The sequence below is a fragment of the Nilaparvata lugens genome, chromosome 6, assembly GCF_014356525.2.
Source record: "Nilaparvata lugens isolate BPH chromosome 6, ASM1435652v1, whole genome shotgun sequence".
Classification (NCBI taxonomy): Eukaryota; Metazoa; Arthropoda; class Insecta; order Hemiptera; family Delphacidae; genus Nilaparvata; species Nilaparvata lugens.
Genome location: NC_052509.1, coordinates 13,320,131 through 13,340,040, shown reverse-complemented (window position 1 = coordinate 13,340,040; position 19,910 = coordinate 13,320,131). Strand labels below are relative to the sequence as shown.

The window sequence follows — 19,910 nt, the reverse complement described above, 5'->3', positions numbered from 1 at the left end:
ACACATTATAAAACACTTCTACAGTGACAAAAGTTTCTTTATCCTATTTGAAAAAAATGATAGAAAATCGAGTACAGATTCAAAGTGAGCCTAGTTGTATTTCATTCCATTTCCAAAACTGTCTTCATGCAAACTCAGATAGGTACTGTTCCAAAACTACCTACTTGCTAGCAACTAAGATGGCAGAGTTCATGAAGATTTTTCCAAAACTGGCTAGTTGTAATATGAAAAAGCCCTACTTACTATTTGTAAGCTTCCACAATATTGTTTATTCTGAAGCACTGGCATACATTTTCATAGTGAAAATCAATATTACTGAATATAAAAATTTAAGGTACTGTTGGCCAAACTGTCACTTCCAGGGGATCAGTTATTTTCAATCAGCTGTGTTCATTGAAAGTTGATTGATTTTCAAGAGGTTTATGTTGTTCAAGTTATTTTGTGTTTTGTATTATACCTGAGGCCTGAGGAAGAATGAATGCTGAAGAAGAAGTGACAGCTGAAGAAGGTGCAGTGGAAAGTTCTTGTCATTTGAAGTTCTACAAAGATGTCATATCAAAACAAGAACAACTGGATCTTCAAAATGTTGATGAAAATAAAGAAATTGATGAGCCCATGGAGGAAATAAATTTAAGAGTGTGACAAAAAACTTATGATAATAAGGTTAAAAAAAACTCTTCTTGATAAACGTTGAGCTAGTTAATTTTTCATTGATTGAAGACAGTCACATTTTGCTTAAATTGTTACATTTAAGAAAAATTTTCATGTACATTGTTCTAGCTCATTTTTTAATATTTGGTTCGAGTTCATTTTTCTACAATATTTCATTGATTTAACATTTTAAGATTATTCCAATATGTTTAATAAACCATTTATTTGAATAAATTCTGTTTTACACTTCTTCAGGCTCTTTGTTGTTTAAGATTTCCAAATCAGACCTGATTCATTTACAGTATCAAAACTAGCTAACTTGACAAAGGTCCATTTCCAAAACTTGCTAATTACAAATATTTTCTCCAAAACTGTCTAGTTGCATATTAAAACAGCTTAAAACTACTATATATATAAAAAAATATTGTAATCTAAGACCTTGTAAATTGTGTTTCCAATTTTTTAACGGATTTTTATAAACTTAACAGTAATTGATTAACTCATAATTTCAATGGAATGAAGGTTTTCTTGTTTCTTGAAAAATTTTGTTTTTGGCAAGTAGGCACTTTTGTAAATGGACGACTCATTTGAGCCTTGAAATCAACCATTTCCAAGTAAACTTGAATTAAATTATAGAAATAAACCTACCTATTTGGTTTGATGAGAATGTCTTTGATTTATTATTATAAGTTTGCTGTTCCTGAACCTATTCTGTCCAGTTCAGACTCAGTTTATTATCAATGATTCTAGAGTCTATCTTTTTCAACAAAAAAACTTGTGAATCCAGGTGCAAAGAGCATGACAAGTCTTGTAACAATTATTATTATTAGACAGACATCCAAATTAGATGCTGTAAATCACCCCAAAAGACTTCTGCTACTGCAAATATTGACAACAGAGTAAACAGCTTGATGGAAATTCGATGAGCCCTACTATACAAAAATTATTAATACTAAACACTTTAGCAATACTATACAAACAAACATAAAATTTTTGAAATACTAAAACTCTTTTGTTTCAAAAGATAAGTGGGTGGTGAAAGTGAAATTGGTGAATTTAGAAAGAACATATTTTGGTCTCTCATTTCAATTCTTAAATTAATGCAATTAAAACGTTATTTAAGAACAAAAATCTTGTGAATCCAGGTGCAAAGAGCATAATCAATTTTGTAACATTGAAAACACTAGAACATAGTCTGGTTAAAAAGTGTTTTAAAATAAAATGTAATAGAAGCAAGGATAATTTATTTGAAAAGACATAACTGATGTTGCATTCATAGACATTAATGGATAATTTTATAATAGAATAGATAGAAAAGACAAAAATGAATATTGAGAGTTTTATTTGAAAACTATTATACTCTATTGCACAGATATTCGAAAAATATGAATACATATTGTACTGACTAAAAAAATAAATCTGGGAATATTTATAGTAGTATGTACAATGAGTCAGCTAAATTTAAAAAAATATTCAGATAGAAAATAATTGATGAATCATGCAGATGATAAGAAGGGCAAGACAATAACATTTTGAAACTTTCTTGAAGTATTATGTCTGAGATTGATTTCTGATTGACATAGTTTCTATTTAAATAATAATCGATCTAATTATTTATATATTTTCTATGTTAATGAATAGTTCAGAGTTTTGAGGGTTGAGCTGTTGTAAGAGTTGTGGGGCCTCAGAAATCAGTTAAATATTTTTAGTATTTGAATGTTGTTTTGGACTGTGAGAAATTTTGTATGGAAAAATTGAATTTCAAAGTTTTTTGCAAGTGTGTTTCCTTAATTTTTTTTTAGATTTGTTTTGTAGTAATAGAAATCACAGCTCTAGGGTCTTTCTTTAGTGTGCGTCCTCAGATGTATATTGAGAGCTGATTTGTGTATTGCTTTGTAGTCACAGAAATCACATCTGAAGGGTCTCTCTCCAGTGTGAGTCCTTATATGTTTGGTGAGAGATGATTTCTTTATTGCATTGTAATCACAGAAATCACAGCTGAAGGGTCTCTCTCCAGTGTGAATCCTTAAATGCTGTGTGAGAGCTGGTTTCACTGTTGCTTTGTAGTCACAAAAATCACAGCTGAAGGGTTTCTCTCCAGTGTGAATCCTCAAATGTTGGGTGAGATTTGATTTCACTGTTGCTTTGTAGTCACAGAAATCACAGCTGTAGGGTCTCACTCCAGTGTGAATCCTCAAATGTTGGTTGAGAGATGATTTTTGTGTTGCTTTATAGTCACAGAAATCACAGCTGTAGGGTCTCTCTCCAGTGTGAATCCTTAAATGTTGGGTGAGATTTGATTTTTGTATTGCTTTGTAATCACAAAAATCACAGCTGTAGGGTTTTTCTTCAGTGTGAATTCTTATATGTTGCATGAGATGTTCTTTATTTTTTGTTTTGTAGTCACAGTACTTGCACTTACGTTGTTTCCCAGCTGTGTGTATTCTACAATGAAGATTTAATTCTCTGATGTTGCTGAATGCTTCACCACACAACTGACATTCAGTTAATTCACTATCACTTGCTGCATCAAACACATTCTTCCTTGCATTTTTAATTAATAAGTCAACCTCATTGAGGTCTTCATCAGAATCGTTGATCAAAGTGTTCCCAAGAGTTTCATCAAATGATCTATTGATGGAGCTTGAACCTCCTTGTTCAACAAAGTTTGATATACATACACCTTGTGGTAAGCTTGTACTTTCAGAATGTGTAAATAATGTGTCAGAAGAATTTTCTTCAATATGCACTAATGTTTCTGAGTGTGTTTCATAAGATTCTTCTATATTCTCAACTTTTAAGTGTTCAGGTATGAAGGGGTCAAGGTTCAGTCTATCTGTTGAGAAAGAATAGATGCTTTCAATCTGTATGCCTGCATCATTTCCTTGCTGAATCTCCTCTTCTTTCATTATTCCTTCATGTTGTTGGTATTCTTCTTCTTCAATCAGAACCTCTGGCTTTAGCACTATAATTTCAAATCGATGTTTTGAATTATTGTGGTCTAAATATACAGCCTGATTATCCATGTTATGCTGAATCTGGTACTTTTCTTCATTGATGTCTTCAGCTTCATCTGGTCCATAGATTGGCCAATCACAGATGTCCATGTCTGGTCCTTGATGTTGAGAATGTGGCATTGACCCTGAGTTGTCTTGTCCTTGACCATCCATGTTGTTTGACTGAATCTGGACTGGTCTGGATCCACTTTGGCATCTGTAGCTGTACTCTCCTCCCTGTAAGCAAGTCAGTGGCTCAGTTGTAGTATGTTATGTTGTGATTAAATAAAGGATTAATAAATTTGGTTCTTTCAGAAATTGTTCAGCTTGCAATATTCGATTCAATTTCAAATATGGTATTGAATAAATATTTCATATTATTGTGAACATTCCCATTAAAACCAAAAGTGTAACACCTCATGCTCCATCTATTACCTATTCATGTGAAATGAATTTCTACATTGGGCTAGGCGCACACCAGTTAGGTAGTCAAGAAAAGATCACACAGGTTCAGTCACATTAATTCACATAGTTGCTTATAAAGACATGTTTAATTGCAATGACTAATGAGTATGTTGCCTCATAAGCAACAATGTGAAGTATTGTGGCTAAATGTGTCTGATCATGTCTTGTCTTGACTAACTGGTGAGTGCCTAGCCTGAGTGTTTTTTTCTATCATGAGTCACATAAACAAATACTACATTAAGTGGAGTGGAGTATCCATAGTGATGCGGTCCATGTTATAATGACAGAGAATGATGATATGGGAACATTGTTGATGGTTCTCTGCCTTCTTTAAATATTATCGTATACTATCAAACAAGCAACTTCTGTTTACATGTTTGGATGTTTAGATATTTTGTATTTTACCAGATCTCGAAAACTGCTCTAACGATTCTCATGATATTTAGAACATAGTAGGTTTTATAATATAAAGATTTGATTGCACTAGGTCTCATCCCTGGGAAAACTTGCTGAAGGACATGAAAAGGATCATTATTATTCATCCATGGAAAAACAGCTGATGGTCGTCTGTTGGTGATGGAAGTGAGTGAGCGGGGGCGATGTCAGGATACACCACCATCAAAGTCAGACACATCCATCCTAGCACTGAAAATCAGTCTTGTTTTGGCGATGGCCACTTTTGTCGTTCTTGTGCTGAAAAAGAAGTGTCTTGTTTTGGCAGGGCGAGTCCGTGACTAATTTCTCTACCTGGAAAACAGTCTCTGGTTGTCGCTATCAGCTTTTGACGCTTATGTCTGTTAAGCTGGCAGAATAGCTTGGAAGTAAACTGGTTTCAATTTTGGCACAGACTGTACTTTCTTTGAAATATTCTTTTTAGAACTTAGTGTGACTGTAGAAGTGTGTGTGTGACCACCATTGGACAATACTCCTGCGTGACATTGTCTCTTATCTCAACCTTATTTAGTTCTATTGCTTCCTCTCTCATTCTCTCTCTCCCCTTCCATCACCCTCTCTCTATCACTCCTGCGCCTTTCTCTCACACTCTCTCTCTGTCTAACACACACACTCTCTCTCACTCTCTCTCTCTCTCTCTCTCTCTCTCTCTAACTCTCTCTCTTACCCGGTTGTGTGGTTGGTTTCTTCAAAACCCCTCAGGGTTTTGTTATTATTTCATACATTGCTTCAGACATAATTATCTACAACCTATCTTGAATTTGACTTTCCCATGCCTAGATTTGTAAATTTCTTTGTGTCAATAATATTCATTACTATCAACTCTTGCTTATAATATTGTGAATTCCCCCATTCCACCGAGTAGGATTGTATAATATAGTTGATGTAGCATCGTACTGGAGGGTTGATGGTTGAATGTGAGAGAGGGCCGGCCGTGCAAAAAAAACTAAAACTGCAATTCAATTAAATCCTCACTTCTTCACTTTCTCACTATAGGCCTATATCCCTCAGAAAGACACTCTCTTGTGAAATACACAATTCCCTACACTGAAATATTTTGACTCCTTCAAGTTATGTGCTCCCAACTTGATAATACCACCCGTTGTTCACTCAAAAATATTTGTTGAACGAGCATTAGCAAGTTCTTACTTTTTACTCAAGTTCAAAGTTGTTGCCAGTCTGTGGGTTTGATTGTTTGTTTGAATGCACTACAATAACTTTAGAAAGAGTTGATCGATCAGCTTCAAATTTTGAACATGCACTCTTCGAACCTTTTTACAGGTCAAGTTCGTTGAACAACAAAACCTCATGCTCCATCTATTACCTATTCATGTGAAATGAATTTCTACATTGGGCTAGGCGCACACCAGTTAGTCAAGAAAAGATCACACAGGTTCAGTCACATTAATTCACATAGTTGCTTATAAAGACATGTTTAATTGCAATGACTAATGAGTATGTTGCCTCATAAGCAACAATGTGAAGTATTGTGACTAAATGTGTCTGATCATGTCTTGTCTTGACTAACTGGTGAGTGCCTAGCCTGAGTGTTTTTTTCTATCATGAGTTACATAAACAAATACTACATTAAGTGGAGTGGAGTATCCATAGTAATGAGGTCCATGTCATAATGACAGAGAATGATGATATGGGAACATTGTTGATGATTCTCTGCCTTCTTTAAATATTATCGTATACTATCAAACAAGCAACTTCTGTTTACATGTTTGGATGTTTAGATATTTGTATTTAACCAGATCTCGGAAACTGCTCTAACGATTCTCATGATATTCAGAACATAGTAGGTTTATAATATAAAGATTTGATTGCACTAAGTCTCATCCCTGGGAAAACTTGCTGAAGGACATAAAAAGGATCATTATTATTCATCCATGGAAAAACAGCTGATGGTCATCTGTTGGTGATGGAAGTGAGTGAGCGAGTTCATGTGTGTGGGACTGTGTCAAAATTGTGACTCAGCTGTTGAACTTTTGTGATCATTCAATCAGGTACTTAGTGCTGGTTGCAAAAAAGCAGGGTTATTTTCAATCCTGAATTAATTCCAGTAGATCCATCTTTTTGAAAAGGTCTTCTCTGATTTGGTTAACGTGAAGTTAATCAGGATTAAAATTTAACCTGCTTTTGTGCAACTGGGCCTTTGTGAGGAAAATTTTTGCATTCTTCTGGCAATTAATTACAATTTACTGTGATTGGATAGAACATTTCTGTATAAATGTTATTATAATTTCTTCTTTCGTAATAAATGTATGCTTTTGTACTCCAGAGCAAAGCTCTGTCCCCGTTAATTGATTGTAACAGGAACTTAGGTCTTCAACAGTGCATTTTTCAGGTTAGGTAGTAGCCTATTTTTCTTATAATACTACAACCCGCTACAACCCTACACATTTTGAATAAAATGTTCATTCAAGTACTTACTTCGAAATCCATTGTGCCTAATAAGATTGAATGAGTCACAATGATTAATCACTTTCACCTACTGTAATTAATTGAAATGACAAACTAATCACAAACACAAATTATAGAAATGATTTCAACAGCCCTATCCTATAAGGATGAAAGCCGCGCATTAACAAACACACATATTGGTGCAAGGCAAGCATTGGCGAGGCATTGTGCGTCACACACATGCTTCGGCATTGAAAAAAATATCTCACATGACACATCGTTTGGGGCAATTCAATCCACATGGTTCTTTTACTTTCCTTGCCATAGCCTATTACCATAGGTAAGGAAAGTATTGCTTTCCAAAAAAAATTAAGGTACCCCAATTTCAAGTTTTCTATACGTTTGAAGGTCCCCTGAGTCCAAAAACATGATTTTTGGGTCTGTGTGTGTGTATGTCTGTGAACACGATAACTTCATTCCTAATTAACCGATTGACTTGAAATTTTAAACTTAAGGTCCTTATACCATGAGGGCCCGACAATAAGAAATTCAATGAAACTCAATTCAAGATGGCAGAAAAAATTGCGGATAATTACTAAGAAACCATGTTTTTCACAGTTTTCTCGAAAACGGCTCTAACGATTTTCTTCAAATTTATACCATGGATAGCTATTTATAAGCCTTATCAACTGACATGAGTCTCATTTTTTGGAAAATTGCAGGAGCTCTGTAATATTCTTGAGAAAAATGGTAGATGATTACTAAAAACCTATGTTTTTCACGGTTTTCTCGAAAACGGCTCCAACGATTTTCTTCAAATTTATACCATGGATAGCTATTTATAAGCCCTATCAACTGACATGAGTCTCATTTCTGTGAGAATTGCAGGTGCTCCGTAATATTCTTGAGAAAAATGGCGAATAATTACTGAAAAACCATGTTTTTCATGGTTTTCTTGAAATCGGCTCTAACGATTTTCTTCAAATTTATACCATGGATAGCAATTTATAAGCCCTATCAACTGACATAAGTCTCATTTCTGGGGAAATTGCAGGAGCTCCGTAATAATTTTGAGAAGAATGGCAGATACAGTAATTACTAAAAAACCATGTTTTTCTCGAAAACGGCTTGACTGATCTATTTCAAATTCATACCCTGTATTTATCAGCTCTATCAAGTGTCATGAGTCTTTTTCCTTGAAAACTAATGGGGGTGCACCTCCTTGGGGTCATCCTTGAGAAATGGAATTTGTAAACTCCTTCTTGTGCATGAGGTAGGTAGGTAGAGCAGTTTATAAAAAGAACACTTAGTCAAGATATTTCATCTGTAGATGGTATTATTCAGACGGTGGTGATATTTCAGCTGTTTTGACGACTGAAAAAAATCATCAATTTACACAAAGGAAAAAGTACTCTGAAAACAATTATAAACACACATATTATACAGAAGTCTGATCGTAATTTCAAATGTGAGCAAGGAAAGTTGTGTGAGTGTACCACACCAGATTTTTTAGTGAAGCTATGTGACACTGGTAGACTCATACTGTGCCATTCTTATACTCTCACCCAGCCAAAACGTAATAATAGACAGTAATCGGCTTGAGTTGACAAAAAATCGGCTTTAAATTTAGAACATGAACACCCTATACCATGAGCATGAGATATCTTCTTATGCTATCTTTTCTCTATGATAATAATCTTACAGCTCTTCAACTGTTGAGTCATTTGAATATCACTTTCATGAATTTTCATAATTACAATGAAAAATATTTTGTTAATTATTAATACTACATTGTTGAAAGACGATCTGGCAACAGAGCAAAGCAGGATAGAGATAGTGCTATCTGCTTTGTTGAATGATTGGCAAGGATAGCAATACTGTTGCTAATCAAACACTGTCATTATAATGTGGACCTCACTATAGTGCTACCTTTCTCCACGACTTTGCAGATTTGTCATTGAGAATGGGGAGGCGGGTTCCTGTATGCCGGTGAATCACAGTATTTCCTGAGCCTGTAGTGTTGTGGATAAAATTGGATTATTTAACCCTTGAAATCAAACATCTCTCAAGTAAACTTAAATTAAATGATAGAAATAAACCTACTTATTTGGTTTGATAAGAATGTCTTTGATTAATTATTATAAGTTTGCTGTTCCTGAACCTATTCTGTCCAGTTCAAACTCAGTTTATTATCAATGATTCTAGGGGTCTATCTTTTACAACAAAAGGACTTGTGAATCCAGGTGCAAAGAGCATGACAAGGTTTGTAACAATGATTATTGGACAGAAATCCAAATATACTGTAAATCACCCCAAAGACTTTTGCTACTGCAAATATTGACAACAGGGTAAACAGCTTAGTGCTTAGTAAACAGCTTATCAGAGTATGGTGTGTGCAATGCGCAAAAGAGATAGAATGGCCCACAAACTGAAAAAGCAGCCTTTCAATACAGTTCTGAAAAATCATTATAAGAATTACAGAAACACCTTTAATAACATTGTTAGAAATGCAAAAATTGAATATTTTAATAATAAGTTTGAATTGAACAAAGGTAATAAAAAAAGACATGGGAAAATATTAGAGAAATTTTAGAAATAGAAAAAAACTCAAATATAGAACCAAAAATAGATGCTGAAATATTTAATGATTATTTTGTAAATGTTGGGAAAAAATATGCAGAAGCACTAGATAACAATAGAAATACATCTCCCCTACGATCATTATCCATACCTCCTGTAAATAGTCTCTATCTACATCCAACAAATGCTGTTGAAATTTCACTCATGATAAATTCCCAAAAAAATTATGCTTCACCTGGAGAGGATAAATTCACTGGTCGCTGCCTGAAACAGATCTCCCCTTATATTGCTGGCCCACTTGAAATAATAATAAATAGATGCTTTAGTGAGTGTTACTTTCCAAAACGTTTTAAAATAGCCAAAATGATATTAATCCATAAAACAGGCGATAAGACCAATCCAGCAAATTATAGAACAATTAGTCTACTTAGCAATTTTGCTAAAATAATAGGAAGACTGATCAAAAAGAGATTGGTTGACTTCCTAAATAAAAATAATTTAATTGCAAAAAATCAGTATGGTTTCCAGTCTGGTAAATCAACCAAAGATGCTGTTATGGTATTGATTGATTCAGTTAACAGGAATTTCAATAAGAACATTCAAACACTGGCTGTTTTCCTAGACTTGACCAAAGCTTTTGATACCATACCTCATTCGACATTGATAGATAAGCTCAATGGATGTGGTATCCGTGGAGTGGCAAAAAAGTTCATTACCAGCTATCTGCAGGATAGATCACGAACTATGACCTTTAACAATAAAACTAATACAAGAATTCTAACAAGTTTTGGTCTTCCTCAAGGAACGGTCTTATCGCCAATATTATTCTTGATTTATTTGAATGATCTTCTCAAATTAAATATCCCGAATTCCACCAAGATATCTTTTGCTGATGATACAGTATTGTTATTTACTGGATCATCATGGAGAGAGGCATATGAAAATGCAAATGAAGGATTAAGCATTGCTAAGCAATGGTTTGATGAGCAAACTCTCACATTAAATTCAAATAAGACAAAATTTATTGCTTTTACTCCAACAAAAACTGGTGAACCACCTTGACAGAATCCAAAGTCAGGGCAGTGGACTGTGAATGATAGTTGGTATTAATACCTACAAATAAATCTTTGAATTCTGTGCATAAAAATACTGATAGCTTGAAGTGTGGTAAGTACGCCAATAAAAGACAAAATGAGTCAACAAGATGAGATTTAATAATAATAAAATAATAGGCAGATGGCCACATACAAAAACAAGTGTAATAGATTGAATCGAAAAATCTTGGGACAATTACAACATGTAATAAAAAACGTTAGAGAAATACAAAATTTAAATGAAATTAGGTCAATGACATTAATGACCATTGAAGCCTGACAATAATCGAAAAGGTATTATTAATGATACCTGAATTGTGAATATAAATCGAGTGCTATAATGAAATTGAGTGCAAAATTCAATCTTAATGATTTACAAAAGGAATTGTAATAAATGACAATAAGCTGTAGATAGTGCTCAATAAATAGAATACATTAATATAGGTGGCATAGGCCTTCAGTGAATTAAATGTCAAGCTAGACATTAATTGAACAACTCAAATATGTGAATGTGCTTACAAGCCAAGCGTAGCTATCAATACAGTTAAATAATTACTAATATAGAATACGTTAATATAGGCAGCATGGGCCTTCAATGAATTAAATGTCAAGTTAGACATTAATAGAACAACTCAAATATGAGAACACGCTTGCAAGCCAAGGGTAGCTATCAAATACAGGCGACATAGGCCTTCAGTGAATTGAATGTCAAGATAGACATCAATAGAACAATTAATAGGCGTCAGTGGCCTTAAAATGACACTTAAGAGCTAAGGGTAGCTATTAACAAAATTGAATGTCTTGGTCGACATTAGTACGCTTGTAAAGCCAAGGGTAGCTATCACATACAAAATTGAATGTCTTGGTCGACATTAATACACTTGTAAAGCCAAGGGTGGCTATCAACAAAATTGAATGTCTTGGTTGACGTTAATACGCTTGTAAAACCAAGGGTAGCTATCAACAAAATTGAATGAAGTACATATTATAACCTTGACATTATGTAGGAAAGTGCTCTTAATGAGACATGCACTGTAACATATTGAATTCATGAAGATAGGCTCGATTGCCAAAGGTATGGACAGTTAAATGTTTTTAATTGCCAAAAAGGTTGAATGATAGCTACAAAATTATATGAATGCACATAAAACTGTTTGAATTAGAAATAGAGAGCGTGGTCCATTACCAAAACGCTGTAGCATTTTATGAACAATTATGTAATACATGTGTAAATGAAAGTTGATTAAAACGATTTACGTAACCTGAATGAAATTTTGAAGAAGTGATGCAGCCAGGCAGACAGGCAATGAATCCACGGTACCCAAAGAACAGGACATCAGCAAGCGACGATGTGATCTGGCCATGCGAAGACAAGAATGGAAGCGTCCAACAGTAGGCGAATCCCCCAGTGTAAATGTGAGCAGGAACATGTAGAATTCCAAACGAATAATCCGAATTTCAAGTTGTGGAATTTTTAGATTGATTTCCAAACGGTAGAGATGATGAAATTGAAAGCTTGAGTTTCAAGAGGTGAAGCCAATTGTTAGAAGAATGGCAATAGATGCCACCACAAGTTTGTGATCTTGACAAAGTTTATCAGCGTGAATAAGTGAAGAAATCGATGAATAATTAAATCACAATTGAAGAATAGAATAAACGAATTAATTTGAAAGAATAATTCACTTTTAAAAATGTCTGTAAACTAGATGAATTTGGATGAAAAAGTTTAGACCGGAGCGAAAGTGCACTCACCGACTAGGAACCATTGAAAGACAAGAAGCTAGCTAGACGCACTAGCAACAAAAAAAGGAAGGCGGAAATGTCAGCCACGTACGAAAAACGTTCACAAACGTTTGGTGAAAAAGTAGCAAATATCTAGAAAGTAAGATGCCTAAAGACAAAATAAATTCCAAAAAATCGAATAGTACAAATATTAAAATTGAAACGACAAATAACACGACGAATAATATAGAAAACCAACTTGATTATGGCAGTGCCGAAGAACCGTGACTGTGACGTCACCGGACAGCGCAGATGAACAAAATGACGACATGATGTCTATGTAGTAACGGAACGAGTAACAAGTGGAACCGTTCCAATAAATGCTTTGTCAGATTTTACATAAACTGGGCCCCTTGTGTCATACGGGGGTATGGCACAATAAGAAAAAGTAAGAAATATGTAAAATCTGGCAAGGCAATTGGAAATTGAAAACTGGGCCCCATGTGAGAACCAGGGGAAAAAACAATGAAACCTGAAAATACGAAATGAACCATAAGAGCAAGGGGATTAACTAGAATCCTCATCAATGGGAAGAGGTGCTAAACTCGAAATAGCTCTCTTTAAAGTGCCGGAGGGAGTGAGAACAGTGACAACTCGAACCTTGTCGTCCTTACCGGGGTGAACTTCAGTAATGCGCGCCAGTTTCCAAGTGGACTGCGCGGAACCAGGATCCTTCAAGATGACAACCGTGCCGACCTTCAAATTTTCACAATTGTTTAGCCATTTGCCTTTTTTCTGAAGAGTGGTTAAATATTCACTAGACCACCTATCCCAAAGCTCCTGGATAGAAACAGCAAGTTGATACCAACGTGAACGATGATCAATGTGTTTGGTGTTAGGCGGTAAGAAGGGTAATGATGTAAGTGGACGTCCAATCAAAAAATGACCTGGAGACAAGTAGGCAAGATCATGTGGATCTTCCGACAAGGGAACAAGAGGGCGCGAATTCAAGATGGCTCCAACCTGAGCAGCAAGAGTACAGGTTTCTTCAAAGTTAAATACCTTGTTGAATGTAACTACACGGAATATGCGTTTGAAGTTTTTTACCGCATTCTCCCAGAGTCCACCGAAGTGCGGAGCCCGAGGGGGAATGAAGTGCCATTGGATGTTGAGTACAGACATAGTGTCATGAATATCTGATTTGAGATGATCAGAGGACAAAAATTCGTGGAGCTCACGTAGCTCATTGTTGGCACCAACGAAAGTTGTGGCGTTGTCCGAAAAAATGGAATGCGGAATGCCACGACAAGCAGAAAACCGAATCAGAGCGGCAATAAATGCCTTGGAAGTAAGTTCCGAGACAGTTTCAATATGAACGGCACGATTACCATACACACAAACAGCGACAAGTATGCTTTAGAAAAAGTACGAGATTTGGGGCCGCCTACACGGATGGAAATAGGACCGGCGTAATCCAAACCACAATTATAAAAGGGAAAATTAGCCTGAACGCGGGCCGCTGGTAAACTACCCATGATTTGCTCAGAATGAAGAGCCGAAAAGCGAAAACACATTATGCAATGCCGCAATACACTTCTGATGGTGCGACGGGTGGAGGGAAACCAAAATCGTTGTCTTACACTGGCCATGGTGGCCTGCACACCAGCATGACTTAGACGACGATGGTGAGCAACAATCAATGCACGAGTGAATTTGTGATTGCTGGGCAACAATATTTGATGTTTATAATCAAAGGAAGCATTTGCATTTTGCAAACGTCCACCAACTCTGAGCAGTGAATCTGAGTGAATGAATGGCGACAAGGCTTTAATAGAGCTATTAGGCAATAGCTCCTGATTTTGACACAATGCTTTAAGTTCAGCAGAGAAAGCTTCTTCTTGAATGGATTTGAAGATACAATTTTCAGCTTCTAAAATTTCAGAGATAGCTAATTGACCAAAGCGCGGAGCGACTGAATTTTGTTTCCTACAATTATGAATGAACCGTAGAACATATGCTGTTGTATGAACAATTTTGTGATAGGTGGAGCAACTATTAATTATGCCTGAGATAACATCATTATGAGAAGAAGTAGTAGCTAATACCTGAACTGAATGAGAACTGATGTCCTGAACTGATACCTGAAATGATTTCTCTAACTGATGAGAGACATCATTTGAAGTTAGAAAATTCGACATGACCCTACAGGGAGCGGCCACAGGCGAAGGAGGGAGGCACGAACGAGGTGCTGCAACAGGACGAATAGTTTTACAAGAACCAAATATGACCCAACCTAAACTGGTTTTCTGAAGAATGGGAGCGTTTTGAGCAAGATACAATTTACCAGGCTGAAGTACAGATGTGAATATGCCAGCACCAAGTAACAAATCTACAGGCTTAGGCTGATCAAACAATGGTTCCGCTAATTTTAGTTCAACAGGAATTGAAATTTTAGAAAGATCAATGTTCACACTAGGAACATTAGATGATATGCTATCAACTACAATACAATTTTCTTCAACCAACCACGAACGATCAGATGAAGACAAGCAAACTGAATGAGAAATAGATGATTTGGTCTTATTCTCACTTACACTATGAATCAAAGTGTCCGAATACAAAGTAACAAGTGACAATTTTTCAGCCAACCTAGTTGACATCAAATTACAATCAGAGCAATAATCCAAAAGCGCAGTTGCTTTAATAAATTCCCCACTAGAAGATTGAACCAAAACTTTGGCAGTAGGTAACAAAGCGACAGTTGATTGCTGTTGCAAACACAGTGACGAAGTGGAGCTCATTGTGACATGAGAGTTCTTCTGAGGCTGTTCTGCATGAGAAACAGCTTGTTTAGTTGTTTCTGCATTCTGAACCATGACGGAATTCAAGCCAGCATTCTTACCCTTGGAGGGAGCAAAAGATTGAGAATGAATAACATTTGAAGTTACCTTATCCTTAGAAGTAGGCTGAGTGTCTCGTGATTGAGGATACAACCTATGAAGAACAGTGTGGTGACTCTTGCCACAAAGTGTACACGATTTGTCCGAACAAATATGATTGGGTGTGAAAGGCTTGAGGCAATTATAACATAACCTTTTGTCATGGACAGCATTCCAACGATCAGTAACCTGCAACTTCAATAATTCATTACAACGATTTGGAAAATAACCAACAGAATTACAAAAACTACAAGGTGACATAGAAGAGGTAGTAACCTGCATCCTAGATTGAACATTCGATTGATTTTGATTGAACTTCGGCTTGCTATGAGCACCAACTGAGTTGGATGTACTTTGCTGTACATTTCCTTGATGATGGTTAGCTGAGCTTGAAGCAACAGCTTCCATGATTTTGCATTGTGATTCCAAAAAATTCCAAAATTTATCAATGGTGGGAATGTCGTGTATACCAACACTCTTTTCCCTTTCTCGAACAGTAGCAGTATCCAACTGCAACAACATTTTGTGCATGTACAATAAGTCCTTGATTTGGACTCCAAGTTGAAGCGCTTCGAGCACGGTAATGTGGGACTTGCAAAAGTCAATGAATGCCCGTAATGATTGCGGACAGTTACGTTTTATGGTAAGAGGAGATTTAATTGCTGTGATGTGCCTGGCAGCAATTAATCTCTTATTGTCATACCTCTCCTTTAAGAGGTTCCATGCAAGCTGAAAACCATTTTTGTCAGCTTCAATGTGTTCCACTCTAGCAAGAGCTTCACCACTGAGTGATTGATGAAGATAGAAAAATTTCAATGAGTCATTAATATTATCCTGATTACCAATAATATTGGTAAAAGCACTTGAGAATGCTTGCCATTTTGAAAGCTCCCCATCGAAGCGTGGAAGCGGAATCTGAGGCAACTGAAAATTTGCCAAATGTGAGTTTTGAGATGTTGGCCGCTGGGAAGCACCAGCAGTGGCCTCATTGTTGCGTTGTCTGCTTTCAAAGGCAGTTAATACAGCGTTTGCCTTAGAGGCAATGGAGATGAACTTATTAAGTATTTCAAAATGAGTTGAAGTATCTTGTGCTTGCAACTCTGCATTCCATAAATGTTCATGAATCTTATCATACTTAATTCTGAGTGAACCTAGTTCGTTTTTGACAGTCAACAATTGATAATAAGTGGCTTCAGTGTCCACAACATAATCGTTATTGTTGGTTATGAACCAATCTATTTCCTGGTGTAAATTGTCTCTTGCATTGAAAAGGGCAGAAGGCTCAGGAAGTCAGTGAATCTTCCTCATGATCGGACATGCTTAAAAACTAACAGAAAAACCTGAGTGAACGAAACGATACTGCACTGTAGCAATGCGATTGCTGAGCCAATAAGCAACTTTGGGCGCTGGTCCAGTACGCAGAGAGGCACGCCTGTGCATTTGAGGCAAGTTGTATCAAGCTTGCTGTGTGGTGAGTCATTTTGCTGTGTGTTGTTTTCTCAATGCGCAATAGCCGTCTGTGACCAGTTCAGTGCGGTTCAGTCTCTCAGGGTACAAGATAGTTGATAGCTGGTGCATACACGTCGCAGCGTGCTTTGAGTTGCAGCCAGTACTGAAAATTTGAAACAAGTGTGTGAATGCTTAATATTAAACAATACAAACATACAAAGGTACAATGGAATAAAATATACTCTAGTGTGGGATCTAATCATTGGCGTCAAGCTAGACTATTAGGCACACAGTCACTGAAACCCTAAGGTTCAATGGACCAAGAAATGGGTAATAAAAATTAACAATTATCCCAGGTAAACACTGGATCAAAAATGAACGGGCTGGAGGACCAATTTTTATCCAATTGATCCAATTAACAATTATCCTAGGTAAACACTGGATCAAAAATGAACGGGCTGGAGGACCAATTTTTATCCAATTAGTCCAATTAACAATTATCCTAGGTAAACACTGGATCAAAAATGAACAGGCTGGAGGACCAATTTTTATCCAATTGGTCCAATTAACAATTATCCTAGGTAAACAATGGATCAAAAATCCGGCCCGGAGGACCAATTTTTATGACAGAATACAAAGTCAGGGCAGTGGACTGTGAATGATAGTTGGTATTAATACCTACAAATAAATCTTTGAATTCTGTGCATAAAAATACTGATAGCTTGAAGTGTGGTAAGTACGCCAATAAAAGACAAAATGAGTCAACAAAATGAGATTTAATAATAATAAAATAATAGGCAGATGGCCACATACAAAAACAAGTGTAAGTAGATTGAATCAAAAAATCTTGGGACAATTACAACATGTAATAAAAAACGTTAGAGAAATACAAAATTTAAATGAAATTAGGTCAATGACATTAATGACCATTGAAGCCTGACAATAATCGAAAAGGTATTATTAATGATACCTAAATTGCCAATATGAATTGAGTGCTATAATGAAATTGAGTGCAAAATTCAATCTTAATGATTTACAAAAGGAATTGTAATAAATGACAATAAGCTGTAGATAGTGCTCAATAAATAGAATACATTAATATAGGCGGCATAGGCCTTCAGTGAATTAAATGTCAAGCTAGACATTAATTGAACAACTCAAATATGTGAATGTGCTTACAAGCCAAGCGTAGCTATCAATACAGTGAAATAATTACTAATATAGAATACGTTAATATAGGCAGCATGGGCCTTCAATGAATTAAATGTCAAGTTAGACATTAATAGAACAACTCAAATATGAGAACACGCTTGCAAGCCAAGGGTAGCTATCAAATACAGGCGACATAGGCCTTCAGTGAATTGAATGTCAAGATAGACATCAATAGAACAATTAATAGGCGTCAGTGGCCTTAAAATGACACTTAAGAGCTAAGGGTAGCTATTAACAAAATTGAATGTCTTGGTCGACATTAGTACGCTTGTAAAGCCAAGGGTAGCTATCACATACAAAATTGAATGTCTTGGTCGACATTAATACACTTGTAAAGCCAAGGGTGGCTATCAACAAAATTGAATGTCTTGGTTGACATTAATACGCTTGTAAAACCAAGGGTAGCTATCAACAAAATTGAATGAAGTACATATTATAACCTTGACATTATGTAGGACAGTGCTCTTAATGAGACATGCACTGTAACATATTGAATTCATGAAGATAGGCTCGATTGCCAAAGGTATGGACAATTAAATGTTTTTAATTGCCAAAAAGGTTGAATGATAGCTACAAAAATTATATGAATGCACATAAAACTGTTTGAATTAGAAATTGAGAGTGTGGTCCATTACTGAGACGCTGTAGCATTTTATGAACAATTATGTAATACACGTGTAAATGAAAGTTGATTAAAACGATTTACATAACCTGAATGAAATTTTGAAGAAGAGATGCAGCCAGGCAGACAGGCAATGAATCCACGGTACCCAAAGAACAGGACATCAGCAAGCGATGATGTGATCTGACCATGCAAAGACAAGAATGGAAGCGTCCAACAGTAGGCGAATCCCCCAGTGGAAATGTGAGCAGGAACATGTAGAATTCCAAATGAATAATCCGAATTTCAAGTTGTGGAATTTTTAGATTGATTTCCAAACGGTAGAGAAGATGAAATTGAAAGCTTGAGTTTCAAGAGGTGAAGCCAATTGTTAGAAGAATGGCAATAGACGCCACCATGAGTTTGTGATCTTGACAAAGTTTATCAGCGTGAATAAGTGAAGAAATCGATGAATAATTAAATCACAATTGAAGAATAGAATAAACGAATTAATTTGAAAGAATAATTCACTTTTAAAAACGTTCTGTAAACTAGATGAATTTGGATGAAAAAGTTTAGACCGGGAGCGAAAGTGCACTCACCGACTAGGAACCATTGAAGGACAAGAAGCAAGCTAGACGCGCTAGCAACAAAAAAGGGAAGGCGGAAATGTCAGCCACGTACGAAAACGTTTACAGACGTTTGGTGAAAAAGTAGCAAATATCTAGAAAGTAAGATGCCTAAAGACAAAATAAATTCGAAAAAATCGAATAGTACAAATATTAAAATTGAAACGACAAATAACACGACGAATAATATAGAAAACCAACTTGATTATGGCAGTGCCGAAGAACCGTGACTGTGACGTCACCGGACAGCGCAGATGAACAAAATGATGACATGATGTCTACGTAGTAACGGAACGAGTAACAAGTGGAACCGTTCCAATAAATGCTTTGTCAGATTTCACAACCTATTGAATTAGATATGAAAATTCACAACCATGACTCTCATATCGTCTCTAGACCCAATAATTGTATCTGTGGAACAATTGAAAAAGTCAATTTTCAAAAATATCTTGGAATAATAGTTGACATTCACTTGAAATGGAACTTTCATGTGCAACACATAATATCTAAATTGAAACCTAGACTGTATCCAAGCAGGAAGTTGTTTGTTGAATTTGGGGTTCCAACGCTATGACAGGTCTTTGTAGGGAAAATCATTACACATGCCAATAGAAATAAGCAGCATCTTACTTTGAATAGACATTTACACAACCTTTGTCCGTCTGTACAAAATCCTTATACTCGAAACTTTACAAGATTAACTATAAATAAAC

The 19,910-nt window shown here is 35.8% G+C and overlaps 1 protein-coding gene across 3 annotated transcripts in view; it reads right to left on the bottom strand.

The window, feature by feature from the left end:
• Positions 1-903: 903 nt before the first annotated feature.
• LOC111055824 (zinc finger protein OZF-like) overlaps positions 904-19,910 on the bottom strand; it is a 42,622-nt gene continuing 23,615 nt past the window's right edge. Inside the window, exons 1-2 of one of the 3 annotated variants that reach the window (XM_039430145.1) lie at positions 7,002-7,127; positions 904-3,884 (exon numbers count right to left, since the gene is read on the bottom strand). In XM_039430145.1, the coding sequence (XP_039286079.1) occupies positions 2,484-3,884; positions 7,002-7,013 (1,413 nt within the window). In that variant the 5' untranslated portion in view covers positions 7,014-7,127 and the 3' untranslated portion in view covers positions 904-2,483. Of the gene's footprint in view, positions 3,885-7,001; positions 7,128-19,910 lie in introns of those variants that run through there. The other 2 variants (XM_039430144.1, XM_039430146.1) reach the window with 2 other exon arrangements.